General features: G+C 36.3%; 1 protein-coding gene across 1 annotated transcript in view; it reads left to right on the plus strand.

Moving 5' to 3' along the window:
- The window catches only part of AdamTS-A (ADAM metallopeptidase with thrombospondin type 1 motif A), a 228,653-nt gene that overhangs the window by 82,777 nt on the left and 131,742 nt on the right, over positions 1 to 14,134 (plus strand). The window contains exon 3 of the mRNA XM_089233594.1: positions 12,394 to 12,514. Coding sequence (XP_089089720.1) covers positions 12,394 to 12,514 — 121 coding nt within the window. The remainder of the gene's footprint in view (positions 1 to 12,393; positions 12,515 to 14,134) is intronic.

Genomic DNA, 14,134 nt, shown 5'->3' on the forward strand with positions numbered 1-14,134 from the left:
TACAAATTTATCGGACATCGGTCAATTTATGACCTTAATTACGACTCAGAATTTAGAGAATAGATACACAGCTTTTGAACCAACTTGAGTGGGTTCAAGTTCCCTTCAGTGATGCGTCTAGATTTAGCTTAGATACTGATACTTGGCGTATCATAAATCTGGAGAGGAACCGGGCTACACTCCTCCACCATCAGGGAAAAGGGTCACTCTGTCAGCAGAGGTAAATCATGATCTGTGACCAGGCATCGTAATTGGCCGCACACCACTCTTTGTGCTCAGCAGAGGTTTCCTGACTGTTCAGAAGTATATGGTAGAGACGAGATCATAGAACTGTATATGTGGCTTTTCAGGGATGCCGTTGGTTCCGTTTTTTTTTTGGCAAGGCTCCTCCACGTAGAGCTAAACTTATGAATAAATGTACGGGTTAACGTTACAGTGGTGTAAGTCAATAAGCCTCTTTCTAGAAAAAGAAGATTTTGCTAGAATTGTTTTAAAATAGAGTTCCATGTTAAAAATTTTGCATTTCATAATTTAAGGGCGAACTATTGAAGCTGTGACTTGGTTCATTTTTCTTTTAACAGTTTAGCACTTCTAGATTGCATTTCTGGACAAAGAATTGTTGAAAATATGACCTACTTATAACTACACTATAACTTTAACCTGTCTAAATGTCTTCAAAATGAGGGAGATTTAGTGGATTGATGGAGCATCGAGACCTGAATGAATGTCTGGGATGCAGTTGAAGTAACTGCGAATCATCAAACGCCTCCAATTGCCAACCAAGAACTGCTTTAGTACAGAAATGGATACGGTTGCCTCAAGAATTCACCAAATGTCTCGTTAACAGCATGACGAGTCGCTGTGGGATCTTCAGGGATGACTGTGCACCTCATTTTCTGTGGTATCTTCCAATGTCAGTTATGGACATACCCACTTATGTCGTGAGTAATGGCTATAGTAACGGGTGCTTCCACTGTTGACTTTTGCATATTATAAATTATTATCTGTCTTATACTTTGTATTTACACAAAAGTTTAATAAATTGTTCCCAGTTTCAAAAATTAAAAATGTTTATATTCTTTTAATTTTGAACACCCGTTGAAATCGCCACATAAATTCGATGAAATTTTAGGATGTGGAATATTAAAAAAAACAATCCAAGATGATGAACGAAACTATTGTTTAGAGACAAATTTATCATTTCTTATCTTTCAAAGATAGATTGCATTTGGAATTAATGGTAATTTTTCTAATAAAACTTCCGCAGCATAAATTATTTTTGATTTTTTTGTTTACATTCTATGGGATTTGAGAACAAGAGCGTTAATTTGTGTAACAGGTATCAAAAAGTTTACGTTTTTGCGCTTAAGAAATCAAAGTTTATCTCCTCCATGGTAGTAAATTCACAAACAAATTATCTAACTATGCACTGTAGCTTTATCGCGGTGTCCATGTAGTTGACAGTTCCATGAACCGCTCACATATATCACCTTGATGTATGCATATAGTCGAGAAGGAAGGAACGACGTGATATGGTATTCTTCTTCCAAGATAAGAAATTAGTCCTTGACATTGCTCATGCAGATGGCCATCAACCAGAGGAAGAGAAGACTGAATTCTCTCAAGTTTTACTAGGTCTGTCACAACCAACCATTCCCAGCGATGGCTTCGTTTTTTTCTCTTCGTTGGGGAAAAGCCGAATCGGTGAAGTAGGATATATTTGGCATGAGTGGCAGAACTCTCTGCACCGAGCGAAACGGCAGTCAAGTACACACACACACAAAAAGACTATAGTAGGGAGAGATGGAAACAAAAATAAAATGACAGAAACACTAACAAAAAAAGAGCCACGAGGAAACTGAAAGAGATACGTGTTGAGTCTACGCCAAGTGACCCATATTTCGAATGTCTAGGGTCGGCGTTTCTTGCGTTCTGTGTGTCTTTTGCGGCCACTTGGAGATATAAACTAACATTTTGACATTTGCAGTAAAAGGCCGACGATTAGCGCGAACGTTAGCGTAATCACGTGAGTAAGCTAGTGAGCTATCTGCTTTGTCTGCAGTAGCTGTTATCAGGGCGACGAACGGCATGCGTACGCGTGCTGTCTGCAGACCTTACAACATTATATACATATATCTATAATTGCATTTTTTTCAAGCGTTCTTAAGTAATCCTCTCATTTCCCGTAGAGAACCATGATTTTTTTAATTATAAAAATCACAGTAGAAAAATAACTAAAGAACAGATTTTAATGCAGTTTGTTGAAAAATATTTTACGCAAATTTTGCTATTTTTTGTGTAATAAAAAATATTTCGTCATTTTCATGATCTGAACGTCCCGTATTCTCTTAAACTCCTCAAGAATGTACTAATTGTGATAAAATATAAGGAGATATATTGCACATGTAATCAATGTTTCATTTAGGTTTAACGTAGCAATGATAGTCAATTCAATGCAATCAAAAGAATTTGTTTCAATGAAGCGAATACTTGATTTATGTGTAACTATGTACGAACAAGCTATTACCCGCGGCTTCGCTAGCGGGGATTTCGTTATCTGAAAATTCACACTTATGACACCTTTAAGTGTTGAATTTTGAAAAATCCTTTTTTAGTTAGGCATGTCGACATCATGCAATAAAACTACTGACCAAATTTCATATTTATAGCTTCGGTGGTTTCTGCTCGGCGATGAATCAGTCAGTGAATCAGGACATGTTATCTATACAGGGTGATTCAGAAAAGATGGGAAAACTTTAAGAGAGGTGATAGTACACACCAATACAAACAATTTTCGTCGAAGAATGCATGGTCTAACATGAAACACAAACGCGCTAGCGCGTTTCGAAACGGTTGCTCCGCAAACGTTAAAACAGCATTCCCGTTGAAATTTATTGGGGGGAAAGAACACCATACATGTAAATGTAACCTGGGGAAGAAGAAACCGTATGCAACTCTGCGTCACAGTGAATAAAAGGCGCGGACCCCAGCCTTCTGAATTTATTCCAGCGTCCAACCGTTCTAACAGTTGTAACGTACGGGACGGCGTCCATTTTCATTAGTTTTATTTTATGATGTAAGAACTCACTAAGAAGGGTTTTTCTAAATTCAAACCCCTAAGGGAGCCATGGAGAGGGTGTTCAAAGGTGTTATATAGGTAAATCACGCCAAACCAAAACCGCTGAAGCTATAAATACGAAATTTAGTAAGTATTTTTAGTTTATAATGTAGACACAATAAAAAGACTTTTTTCATGATTCAACACCTACGGGGGCGCGGTAGCCCAGGTCGATAAAATATATCGTTTTATTAAAAATTGCAATGCAATAAAAAGTACCAAAGTTTTATTTATGCAATGAAAAGTACCAAAGATACTCTCGTAAAGTACAAAGGATGTTTAGAGGTGGCGCGAGTTCGATACCCTGTTCGACCTCATGAGAAATTTTCTTGACACGGGTGCAACCGAAACAGCGACATAACCAGAGAAAAAGATTGCTACTGCAGGGAGTCCCACACCGAGGAGTTAGCCCACCAACCTCTCGGTGAGTATAAAAAAGGCTGACGTTCGGCATCAGCAATAAATTATAGGTCCCGGTCTAATTAGCCCTCGTGTGCAGAAAATGACGGGTGCGACAAAAATGATCAAACGATCAACATCTACGGGTACCATAACCGGGGAGAGGGTGTTCAAAGGTTATATGGGGCGATTATCGCTGTGCCTAAATCACTGAAGCTATAAATATGAAATTTGGTCAGTATTATATTTTTTTTATAATATACAGGGTGATAGTAATTGAAGTTCCATTACTCCGAGTAGTTTTTATCCAAAACTGCTTATCCGGATGCAGCTAAATTTTAGGATATCTTAATGAGACCATGGGAGAGAGATTTATGAAATAAAAAACGTTGAATTTTCGACCACCAGGTGAAAAAAATGGAGCGTTTTTATTGTATTTTATATTTCCCATGGTCCATATTGCGTGTTCCGACCTTCAAGGCGCGAATGCGAGCCGATCTCCTCATTTAGAAAGTCTCGTCACAGAGAGCAACAGACCTACAAACAGTACAAATGTAATTCAATCATAACACATCACTCACTTCACTTCTGAAATATAGATGGCGGCACTGAAAAATCAAACACAACACTACATACGCTCTCAGACTGTTAGGTACACATGCAGTTACACTTCCGGCACAACTCACTAGGTAGTAAATCGCCCATAGATGGAGATAGACCTGAGTTGTTCTCGGTTTGAAAGAAAAAAAGTCCATAAAGCGTATATATCAAGATTCAATTGAATACGTGTACCAGAACGGGTGCTATAGGTGCGAGTAGTTTCAGTATACTGACACTGCTCAGACCAACGTAGCACCCATCTGTATACTGACACTACGCCGACTTATATAGCTCCCGTTTTGGAGGACATATTACATTGAAACTTGGCATATGCGCTATATGGTTCATAGGGGAAAAATAAGAAATAAAACATTACTTTTTCCCTCCCGGTAGTCGAAGATTGATTTCTTTTTCTTTCGTAAATCTCTTTCCCATGGTCTCATTAAGACACCCTAAAAATTTGACTATTCGGATAAGCAGTTTTTGGGAAAAACTACTCTGAGCACACGCACGCACATTGGAATTTTAATTATAATCACCCTGTATATTATGAAGAATATTGGTAATATATATTTTATAATAACTCACTAAAAGACGGGATTTCTGAAAATATTCAGACCTCAAGAGGGTCATGAAAGGTTCAAATATTATATGGGGAAAATCATCGCGGAGCAATTTTCAGATTACCAAATCCACGCGAGTGAAGCCACGGGTAACAGCTAGTTTTATTTATATATATATATATATATAGAAGCGTTCAACATCACGAATTAAATAAATATAAGAATATTACGATTGGTTTGTCGAAAGTATTCAATCCGATTTGAAAATTCTGCTAGTGAAGAAAATAACTCCATTATTGCACTCTCGTTGTACTTTGCAATCCTTTGTTGCCGTCCATTGGGGCAACCAACGTTTTTGGTCCCTTCCATCCGTGACCATTTTAGATTGAAAATTTTTTAATCATTTGAGAACGGAACCCGTGTTATATATTTTGAAAAGATCGTGAAGATCGAGTTTTTAGTGGCTTTTAACTCCTTGTCTGATTTTTTTTATTTCAGAAAAGTGCACTAAAAATGGAAAAAAAATTACTGTTTAATTTTGTTCATATGAAAGCTAGAGATTTTCTTAACTACGAAATAATCAATTTTAAATTTAAAAAAAGGACTATTAATTATTTATTATTGACTGATAAAACATGAAAAATTAGTGGACCACTAATTTTGGGTTGAGGTAATGGATCTTGGAGAAGAAACAAATTTTTCGAAACAAAATGAAGCGTTAATTTTTCATTTTAAATTTACTTCGGATTTTTTTAAATTCATATTTTGTATTTGCCGGAACACAGTTGTATCTGATTTCATTCATTTTGGTGGCAAAGTTGACTGCATATGGATATTTTTCGCAAGCAACAAAAATGACCGGCGTATAAACCATCATATATTTCTAAATCTTTCTATGTTCTACTAAAATTATTTATTTTTTGGAAATCGTATAATAAAACAATTTTTTCTTATCAAAAACTATATCTTTGCTTTCACTCACAATCTTTGTTCTTCCCAATGATCTAAGGCAGAAAATGTATTTTGGGGGGGAATGCCAGAGAGAGAGAGAGAACATAGGGCAAATAAATAAATAAATAAAATAAAGGTAATGTGTATAAAGTGTGCGATTCTCCTTGGGAGGTCTTGCGCCAACTGCATGTTTATTACAGATCTGGACATCCGGTCTAGGAACGGGTTGAGAGCTGTCACAGGACACCTATATCGCAGCTCTACAGAAATTAATATCCGAACATCGATCGCACATAAAACGAAGTTTTCGTGAGTTGAGGGCGTAACCTTAAGCAATATGTCCATGACTTGAAAAAACAAGGGGGGGGGGGAAACCTAATGGAGCTGGTTGCCATTATTAGGAAAGGAAAAAAATGATACTATATGAGCACGTTATTAAATAAGTAAAGTAATGTTTAAAGTTCTCATGACAATAAAATGACAACTTGTGCCCCCATCCGACAATCCTGAAACCGTTGCTTTAAACAGCCCTATTTTTTTTGGTTATTTGCTTCATCATATAGTAATAATGTAGTTTTACTTTCGTAGGTCTTTCAAAAGAGCACCTGCTGAATAGTTGAGGGAAGGCCACACAAGTATTTGGAAGAATTACTGGTGAAAAACTGGTTCATTATTACCTAGGAAAGACTTTCTGGGTTTTTTTTTACGGGAAAGAGAAGTTGTTTTATATGCTATTTACGCCTGGGGGAACTGGGGAAAAGCTCAAAAAGTACTATAAGATATATTAAATCGACACACAAAAAGTTTTTAGATTTATCTTTCTTTATTGGGACTTTTGGCAGGGAAAGTGTCGAAACAATTATTTTTTGTTTGTTTTATCGGATAAGAGAATTTTAAACGGTCGAGTTTGGTGACTATAACCAATTTTTGCCGTCCAAGACTTTTGTAAATCATTTTTCTGACCACACCAGCTGCATCTCCGAAAAGTTGGCGTAAAGCAATGGTTCTCAAACATTTGTCAGCCACGCATCCCTTGCCCAATTCATGGTTCATCTGCGGCTCCCCAAAATAGTTTGATGAATATTTTTCCATGCAAAAGAACCACTTCAAAGCATAAACAGGCACACAAATGAATATCTCCAACTCGCCGTGACGCATAATTTGAGAAACACTGGCGTAAAGTTGTCGTGAATATATATACATAGTAGATCAGTGTTTTTTAATCTTTGGCCCATGGCACCCTTTGGAACATTTTCTTGTCTGGCCCTCCCTATATTATTGATTCCTCCTCATCAGAAATGACTATCTCCTTATTTTTTTTGTAAATTTATAGTGAACGAAAATTTTCATTAATAAGGTCGGTTTCCGGACCCCTGGGGTAAAGATTCGAAAAGCCCCAATCCCACGATTACTTGGTACGCGACGCTGGGTAAGATAATTAAAGTAAAAGGTAATAAAAAGTCTTCGTTGGACATAAACCGCAAAAACCACAGCCAGCGTCCGGACAAGTACAAGGCAGAGCTGCTGACGAAATTTTGCTGGTGGGGGTGGGGGGGGGTCAAAAATGGCTACAAATTTGCTGATGTAATACTTGAACGGCCTCTTATTGCTGAAATGAAATTTTTAAAGAGAGATATCTCGTGAATCCACTGAGAAGGTTAAGAAGAGTCTTGAACAAACTCGATCATCATATTCACTCAATTAGATTTTTTGCCATGCACTGTAATTGCAATTCCCACTCAAAAACAAATTTTGAAAAAGTCTCTGCGTCCGAAACAAAAAGCCATTTCTTATGTACTAATTCAGTGTGCTGAACACGAATTTGACCATTAAAATTTTATATTAACCACGGTTTTCTCTGGAACCGCATATTTAATACACACACAGTAACAAAATACAATGCATTGAAACACAACGTAAGTATACAGAAAAAAACACAACACGAGTGTGTGTACAGAAACTTCACCAATATATGTCCAACATTAATATACATAAAAACAGCAGCCACTGCTGGCTGCCAGTAGCTTTGCACAGGCGTATCCGTACAGAGCAAGTGGCAGCCTATTGCTCGGTAGGGCCAGCCAGCTTCACGCATCCCGACTATGCGACCACGTTCGATGCCGTCCCAATTGGCTATAAGGTCTTCGACAACGTCGCAACGGTATTATTGGTTGTCTTCAGGGAACTGCAGCGCTGACAACGAGGAAGGATAAATCGTCCGCGATTGTTTTCTGTTTTATACAGTGCTAGTTTCGCAGTAGAAACATGCGCTGCATGACCGAAGTTAACATTCATTGACCTTGAAAACTTAATCATCTGCATACTTGGTATAAAGAAATTTTCATGCGAAATTTCGAGATCGGATTATTTTTTAGGGGAGCTTCGTTTTTTTTGCAAAAGAGAGTCAAAAACAAGAGCCAATAAAACTTTTTCATGGTGATATTCGTGTTCAGCAGGTCAAAACTACTCGGAATTGTATATTTTCATCTCAGACGCAATTTCATTGTTGTTGATTGTTATCTCTATATACCCTTGAAAATTTTTAAAATTTTATTGTCAGTTCCAGATTTTCTAGGTGCTGGAGAGTGCACAAAAATATTATTTTGGCTAATTAGCAGGTATCGCATTATGACTCGAATTTGTAGTTTGACACTGCTACACATATTTTTTAGCAAGAGCTTCAGAAAACCGTCCATGACTTCCAGCTACCTCTTAGTTCCCGGAAAATGATTCATTAAGAAAATTCAGAACAACCTCGATTGAATAGCAATATAGGATTAATTTTCGTGTGTTGCAAAAGATGGTTATTCTGATTATTAGTCGGGAATTACAATTGCATAGACTTTCACGCGCTTGAAGTGCAACCCCAATTGTCTAGTTATATGACTAAGTGTTTCGAGCAATTGAAATTTATTGGTTTGGTGATTTTTCTAATCTCACTTATTTCTGCTACATGTTTGTATATGCAACTATCGATTAGGAGGAGCTCCATAAAGGGAAACATATCACTAATTTTAAGTCTTGAAAGCATCTTATCGAGAAGACGGACTATTTTTTTTTTATACACAATGTGTGTGTGTGTATATATAGTTATAGATATATATATATAAAGCAGTTCAAATTACTCTTCCCCCAGCAGTACCCGTAGAGAACGGTGGTTAAACGTTTTTTTGGAAAAAGGTAGTCATTACGAAGATAATAATGGCCCATTAGGTAGATAAGGTGAGACTCCCAAAGTAACTGAGGAACGCCCATAGCTTAATAGAAAACTGAGACATCGGCCTCCTTCAGATAAAAGTTTGTCCCTCGAGAAATATTGCGCAAGCCCTCCCTAACTGCAGTCCGCTATTATTAGACGAGGGAAAAAAAACAGCGTGTGTACTTTTTTTCCTGTACAAAAAAAGGTCAAGTTTATTTGAAGATATGAAAAGAAAATTGTAATTGATGCAATAATATTGCGATTCTTGGTCGGATAATTAACGTACGTATGTTTTCTGAAATCCTTTCATTTCATTGCCCCTAATCTGCAAACTTTGCCTTGTACCTGCTGCTATTGGTACAATCTGTTAATTAAGAAACAATTTTGCCATCCAGTGATGTAAGAAATGCTGTGGTTGAACTAGCGTCCTAAGAGTTTTTAATGCATGCTTGATAGACGCTCTTGGTCTAAACTTTTACTACCATTTGTTCGTACTGTCATGTACTACTACTTTGTTCGTTATGCCAATAATTACATTTCACAATAATGCTGCTTGAAACTTCCACTGAGAAATTTGTTTACTAATAAAATTTTTACGGGTTTCGTTATTTGAATGAAAATAACCAAAATGAATGAAATCGTACCGTTTTAATTCTTAATAAAACAATAAATTACATTGTCTTTCGGAAGGGTATCAAATAATATTTCTTTGTTTCGGCTATTTTATTGCTGAGAATTCTCACTAGTCTTTTTATCCTTCTCATCGGCATTGACGAGGTATCTCTCCTTCCAAAAAGGCTTATTTTAACAATGACTAGCCCAGTTATTTTGTAAAGCTGATTTTACACAATGGAATATATTTTCCTATCTCTCTCACTTTGCACCTACTACTAAACTTTACCGCACACCAACTATATCGCCATACAACAATTTACTACCAATAGAGTTAGGCCGGAAATGATGGCAACATATATCGGTGGTCACCTCAGGTTATGTCGGGAAATAACTTACCAATGTCCCCTGGATCGAATCCGTGGATCTGACGGAAACCTTCATGGTGGTAGGCGAGTATGTTACTGTGAGGCGCACGAATGGCACCGTGGTCAGTGATCTTCATATGTTGTTCACAAGTATGGAATGTCCAGTTTTCTGTCTGCCCCACTGCCGGAACGTGACGGGAAGTTTCCTCGATTTCAGTGAAAAATAAAAATTTAAGATTCGTTAAAAATACAGGAAAAAAAGGCAGATATTTTATTGAGAAATCTCCGACCAAAATTACGAAAAAAAATACAAGTTGTAAGGTTTTTCTAGGTATATGTATTTCGAATCCATTGTGTGTGTGTGTTTTTACGGAGGGCAATTTCACTCAACATCTCATTGAGACCGCGCCGTTATCTATTGGCTAAAAATAACTAATTTTACAAACTTGTGTGCTGCCAGGTCTGCCTATTTTACGTATCACTGGTTCCATCTTTCTATCTACTTCAGTTTCGAAGTCATGTCATTACAAAGTTGGAGAGTCTTTTTCGGAACGCCCCTTATAAGTATTCGAACATATATCTAATTTTTTGTGCGGCACTATTTATTTTGCTTCGCGAAACTATGTCTGAACTTACATCCTTCCATGTTTTGTCAACAGACATTGGAAAAACATCATGGATGGAAGAGGACGTCTTCCTTGTAAAACTGCAATGGGTATAAAGAAAACGAGCCTGCAATTTTTCATTTTGTATCGTCTCGTGACATGCGAACAATAATTCACTTTTAAAAACAAACAGTTTCTTCGAACAATTCTCGTATGTCTAAAGAATAGGCCCATATGGCGTTCTGCGTGCTTTTTAACGAGGTAATAATTTTGGCAAAAGTAAACAAAGGCTTCTTAACGCGTTCTTTGAAACAGCCATTCAATCTAAGACGCTAAAGACCTGTCATCGCTTGCTCGAGGAAGCTCATCACTTATTACAATGTAACGGTGTTTTTATTTTTTTTTATTATTTCAATTCTTACTGTGTGGCATTTTGAAAGTTTAAACAGTTGCTTGGTGGGAGGCATGTCACCCTATACCTAAGGCTAAAACTTTGAATTCGAAAAGCATTGTGCAGCAGCAGCTCTTAAAATAATGCGTTTCGCGTTAAAAATTTAGTTACTTTCGTTAAGATTCTCGAGTCTAAATTTGAAAATCCATCATCCTCCCGTTCATTAAACCAGCGGGGGATAACGTCAAAGAATCACGATAGCAATCGAAGTTTGCCAAATTAGTTCGTCAGTTTTCCTAGTGTCCATTAAAGTTGTGTTATTTAACAAAAAATAAAAAAAAATAAATTTATGCACCGTGAATTGTAAATGTGTTTGAATTACCAGCATCTATTTGCTTTAGTAATAACTGGTAAATAGTAATTTTGTCTCATTACTGTAATGATGTAAAAATATATATAGTTACTTCAATCAACTTTTTTTTAATATGAAGGACTCAACACGCAAGCTTTGAAATAAATAAATAATGAAGAGACGTGTAACAGAGGTGCTGATCGCGCATACTAATTTCTCACATTGCTGTATTCTGTTTTGAGAAGTTGATTCTTTTTTTCTTGAACTGATAGTTTAAATACCTGTTAATGATAGAATAATTGCAACCAGAAGTAGATGTTATCGAGCTATTTAGCAACATCGGGCTCTGTCTGTCTCTAATACAACATAGGACTATTATTATTTATCTTATGATTTTATTTGTGTAATCTTTCGTAAATCTTGTTCCCATTCCGCTAATGCACAAAATGATCATAATTTTCTCAAATATCGTGACCAATTTGATTCATGGTCAATTTTCATCGATTTCTTGTTATTCAGGAAATATGAAGTGAATCAATAGTTAAGTAAAGGTACGAGTCGAAATTAACAAAATTGTTATTTGACCCTCTATGGTTCACCCCCCATAAAAACGTGTTGAATAATTTTTTTTAAAGAATATGGATGTAAAAAAGAGGAATTTTAGCATGTTTTTAATTTTGCAATTTAATTAGAGTGGATTTTTAATTAGCTGAAAGGGTTAATCAACAAGGGTAAGATATAGTTTGTCTTGATTTTAATGTTATATAAACAGATAAAATCTTGCTCGGCAAGTTGAACAGTTTTTACCTTGAATTTTATTTCTAATCCCCTCAATTTTTAGTGCGATTTTATAAGTCTCCGAACACGTAAGATTTCAGCAGCTCTAAAAAAATGACACCAACTATGAATCAACTCTTTCTCGTTAAAAAGGTACTGTCCTTATATAGCCGTATTTTGTACTGAAATGACATGAAGAGATGTACTTACTAAAGTACCAAAAAAAAAATATTGGAAAAAAAATTAGTATAATGGTTTTTTTTACATTTATTTGCCATGTATGTTCAAATATACACGGGACTATAGAGAGTTAAATGCCTTTATGTAAATTCTCGGTGTTGAGTTTTCAAATGATTTCCAGATGAAAATTGAGACATGACAAATCAGTTCTTGAATTTTTAGCAAAAATTTGGAAAAAACAAATCATTTTTCCCACTAAAATCCTTTATTTATTGCAGTTAGGACTTATTCATACGTGCGCCGGTGACTACAGAATAGAACCAGACGTTGCATCTAATTCATCTTCATTCCATAGACTCTACAAGATTCATAACGGCAGCAATGAATGTCATATAAAAAGTAAGTACATTTTGTCTTTTGTGGTGAAGCAAACGAAATATTATTTTCCATTTCTGTGAATATTAAAGTGCAATCTCGGTGGTGATTTTAAATTTTTACACAACTTTATTACAAAAACGTGCCATTTGCCGGTTTATCATAGATTAGATTCGGTTTCCTACAATCGAATGGTTGGTAAGTTCACGCATCATGTTCTGGATATACTGTAGAAAAACAGAATTTGAACGGTGTAGCATTGACAGTTTGATGGTTGCTGTGGATAATCACGATTTCCACTTTTTCTGCATTTCTTAGTTCCTAAGGGAACCATTCCAAGTCGACTCTCGAAACGATTTCGAAAGTGTATTTATAAGTTCTAGGTAAATATACCAAAAGCCGGACAGCTGTACAAACGGTTCGAGGGTGTGGTCGATGGGTATCTATTCCTCTTCTCTGTCATAGTTGTCTGTGCAACAGAATAAAAACATGGCGTCAAAAGAAACAGTTGGCCACGGTCGCAATAAAAATATCGTTGTTTTTTGCTTGCGCTTGTGACGCAAATGAGAAGAGATAAAAATCAAAAATCCACAGAGGCTTCTCTATCGGAAAAATTAAGGACGCCACAGGGTTTTGGGTGTGTGTCGGTGCGCGTTTATGTCGGCTTCTAGTGTGTGACCCTCAGCATATACTGTATATTTCCATGTTATCTTTTCTCTTTTTTTTTTCAATGAACACTTAGCTGAAACAGAAAATGTTGAATACTTCCACATACGTATGCGACCGTAATCAGTACAGGGATCATGCAGTACAATTTGTTTGTTGTGGGTCGTGTCTTGAATATATTGAAATTAAATAAAATGAAACATTACGCATAGAAAAACTTGGAAATATCACGTTGCGTGTCGCAATGTGAACTTTTAATCATTTACGTGGCATTTGAAAATATAATTAAAATTATTAATCGAACATAGATGACTTAAATCAAGACAAATAGAGAATAGTTTTTATATCAGCCAGAAAACAATTTGTCACTCAAAACATTACAACTTACCCAACACTTATGTGGTAGGATATAGTTTTGCATTCTACATTTTACAATTTTCAAAACAAAGCAAGGTTGAACTTTAATGGGCAACTGCCCGTCCTAACACAAGGAAATCATACCACAGAGTGACGTTATCAAGAGCCCCACCTAAAGATATTTTCTATTCGGAGATGCCTATTGGCTAAAGGTGATCACATGATGGTTCTTTTTGGAATTCCGACTAGGCGTTACAGAGAAATAATTTGCCGTGGCTGCAGTCAAACCCAGGAAAACAAAACTTTGATAGAGGGATCTTCAAAAGGCTTTCGCCGAAGTCAAGACACGCCGTGGATAGGCAAAAGAGAGCAAAGAAAAATGAAGTGTTCAATTCTACTATTTATTAAAAGAAATAAAGTTCTTATAGGAAAATGCTCTCATGACAATCACGAAGTAAGCTTGATGTCGCAAAACGAATCTTGTTTTTCAGAACGAGATTTTTTTCAATTATTTGTTGTCCAAAGAGCAAACAATTTATGTATGAGCTGCTCATACGAACCAGTGATGCCAATTTCACGAGCTTGTTAAGGAAATAGTATATCGCCTCAATTTTGATTAAC

The sequence above is a fragment of the Pholcus phalangioides genome, unplaced genomic scaffold (assembly GCF_987345545.1).
Source record: "Pholcus phalangioides strain wild (caught in Gottingen) unplaced genomic scaffold, Ppha-v1.0 ptg000007l_1, whole genome shotgun sequence".
Classification (NCBI taxonomy): domain Eukaryota; kingdom Metazoa; phylum Arthropoda; class Arachnida; order Araneae; family Pholcidae; genus Pholcus; species Pholcus phalangioides.